This window comes from Apaloderma vittatum, unplaced genomic scaffold (genome assembly GCF_000703405.1).
Source record: "Apaloderma vittatum isolate BGI_N311 unplaced genomic scaffold, ASM70340v1 scaffold27716, whole genome shotgun sequence".
In the NCBI taxonomy this organism is placed as follows: Eukaryota; Metazoa; Chordata; class Aves; order Trogoniformes; family Trogonidae; genus Apaloderma; species Apaloderma vittatum.
Genome location: NW_009723830.1, coordinates 310 through 3,077, shown reverse-complemented (window position 1 = coordinate 3,077; position 2,768 = coordinate 310). Strand labels below are relative to the sequence as shown.

At 41.3% G+C, this 2,768-nt stretch overlaps 1 protein-coding gene across 1 annotated transcript in view; it reads right to left on the bottom strand.

Annotated features, from left to right (window-relative positions):
- The window catches only part of LOC104276098 (carbonic anhydrase 5B, mitochondrial-like), a gene marked incomplete at its 5' end in the record, with an annotated part of 9,270 nt that extends 7,358 nt beyond the window's left edge, over window positions 1-1,912 (bottom strand). Inside the window, one exon of the mRNA XM_009872268.1 lies at window positions 1,688-1,912. Within this exon, the coding sequence (XP_009870570.1) occupies window positions 1,688-1,912 (225 nt within the window). The remainder of the gene's footprint in view (window positions 1-1,687) is intronic.
- Window positions 1,913-2,768: the final 856 nt, after the last annotated feature.

Here is a 2,768-nt window from a genome sequence, read left to right as displayed (position 1 = left end):
CAGGAATGCTCACATTTAGAGATTTATTTCAAGCATTCAGTTGTACAGATGAAGTGCGTAAGATCTTTCAGAGCCAACACACCAGCCTCTGAAAGGTCAGCACCCCTCTAACTGACATTCCTCATGATTCCAGGCTTGTCTCTGTGTCAGAAAATCCAGGTATTTAAAAGCTGCATATATCTCAACCTCCTGCAGGCAATTCCCCTCCATTACATCAATTCTTGCAGGGGAAAAGAAAAAATAAAGATTTTGTTATTCATCGAACTACAAACCATTACACTTCTCAGGAAAGCATCCTCAACAGGTAGTGGGGTATGGCTGTATAAAGCAAGAGACTGTTAAATCCAAAGCAAAATCAATCTGAAGTCAGTAAGTTAAAATTACCAATGAGCTAACAAGCGATGTCTCCGTCTTCAGTCCCTTCTCTAACCCCATGTCACTAAAGCAAACAACAGTTTGTACTGTAAAAACAGGGGCACTACTTGGTTTCTTTGTTATATATCGTAACGCTCAAACGAACAAGGGCAAGAATATTCCCTGTTGGAAACTAATATTCTGGGTGAACAGATATAAACGAGAAGAAAAAGAAAAATCCCAAACATCAGACAAACTCCTGGAAACTCCAGGCATTCCACCACTTCTGCATTTGCTGCATTATCAATCTCTTTCCGAACAACAACCAAAAAGACCGGTACTGTGGACGCAAAATATTTATTAGCACGCCGAAAGCTTCCTTCCCAAGAACATTACCAAACCTCTTACCAAGTTCTAGCATCTCTTATGGTAACCTTAAACAGGTATTTCTCTAATAAAACAGGTTCAAACTTGCCCAGGGTCCCTCAACTTGTCCCGCCAGGAGAAGCTGAGTAAACAACATGAATCATGCACTTCACAATATCCCTGACCAACTGCTACCAGCTCACCTACCTTTATGAAATACCTTCTTTATACATACCAGCAACATCCTTGAGTAAACTCAACTTTTTAAAGGAAAAACAGACAGGATTTTAAGTCACTTGACTCCATTGGGCATTTAAGCATTTAGCTGCTCAGGTCAGTGTGCTTATTCACAACAAATTGCTGGAACACACAACTGTATTTCACATGCATGGATTCCCGCTTATATTAAAAAAACAAGAACACACGCACCTGCTCCCTCTGCTAACAGCTCAGTATTATTTAATTGTCCAAAAGCTTATTGAGATAAGTATGTAAACTTTCCAACTGAAAGTCATTTTGCTGCCAATTATTTCAACTGCATTAAATATATCTGTTAACACCGTGAAAGAGATAAGTGGCAGATTACTTTAATAAAGTGTAATGATGGAATCCCATTTAAAATTAAGCAGTTAAGTATATGTACGACTGAAGATTGACTCACGTAGACAAAGCTGTGATATTATGAGACCTAATCAAAAGGCAGGGCATTAAGGCTTGTGCAATCAGAATAAGTTTCAACTTAGAGCAAAGACTTTGTGCACAATGTCCATAAACACATAGTAAAAGCGAGGCCTACACAGAACTTCTGCATTAAAATTCCCATCCCTGTAAATCTGCATTTTGCTGAAGTGTTCTTCTACCATACATTCATTTTCAACATTTATCCTGAGGTTTCACATCATGCAAATATTTCTCCTCTCTAAGCATTAAAAAGACATTAAAATAGATTCTTCTGACTTTTACTTACTTGATCTATCAGTAGAGTCATCAAACTCAACCAGGAATGAATATCCATTGTTCCAGATGTGAAGACAGGTCGTTGGGTCGTAGCTGATTTTCAGAGGCTTCAGAAAGGGGTCGTAAACACTGTCTCTCCACTGGATATTGATAGGAGACTGTCGGGTGCCCCCAGGAATTGTAAGCGGACTCTGCCAAAGTGGATGCACTGGAAGATGATGAACAGAGTCAGGCTCTAATGCACGGCACAGAATTTCCTACTAAATACTTCAGAACTTTTTGGCAAGAGAAGATGCTTTGGCACATTGGCTCCAAAAGCTAATTCAAGTCAGCTGATGCTCAGGAAAGTAAAATAATAACACATTCCAGTTGCATGACTCAGACTTACTCAGGGAAGGGCAACAGTTTTGACTTACAAGCGCATTGATACCTTTCTGCATTTGCAAAACACTCTTCAAAGAAATTCTGTTCCCTTATCTGTCAGAAAATTGTTTTCCTTTTATCGCCAACTGATTTTAAATCATAGAATCCTAGACTGGCCTAGGCTGGAAGGGACCTTAGAGATCATTTAATCCAACCTCCCTGTCATGGGCAGGGATACCTCTCAACTAGATCAGGCAACGCATGGGGACTGAATGGGGATTTTAAGGTGGCTTCTGTTTTGTAAGTTTGCCACAGCCTCATCACACCACTTCAGATTTCCTTCCTCATACACCAATACTGTCGCCTGACGTCAGACTGCACCAGACACAGGATAACTCCCACTACAAAGTAAAAATAATTCTCTTGAAGGTGCTGGTCTCCCGCCTACATGTGGCACGGGGTTACATCATTGCTCCTGAAGCACCCCTACCCGTACTGACCAACGTCATTTTACACAGTTGGGCCCTACGGCTGATCCCCCCTCACCCCTAAAATCCAGTTGGGATTTGGGAGGCAGCTATGGCACCTCAAACTGGGATGAGCAGGCCAGATGCACGAATACTGTTTCCACAGGACTTTATTTGGCTTAAAACCAGAACCAAGATCCGTGTGGAGACGGAGAGCACCTGTTCACCTGTTCTTCCCCAACATCTCCAACCTGCAGACAA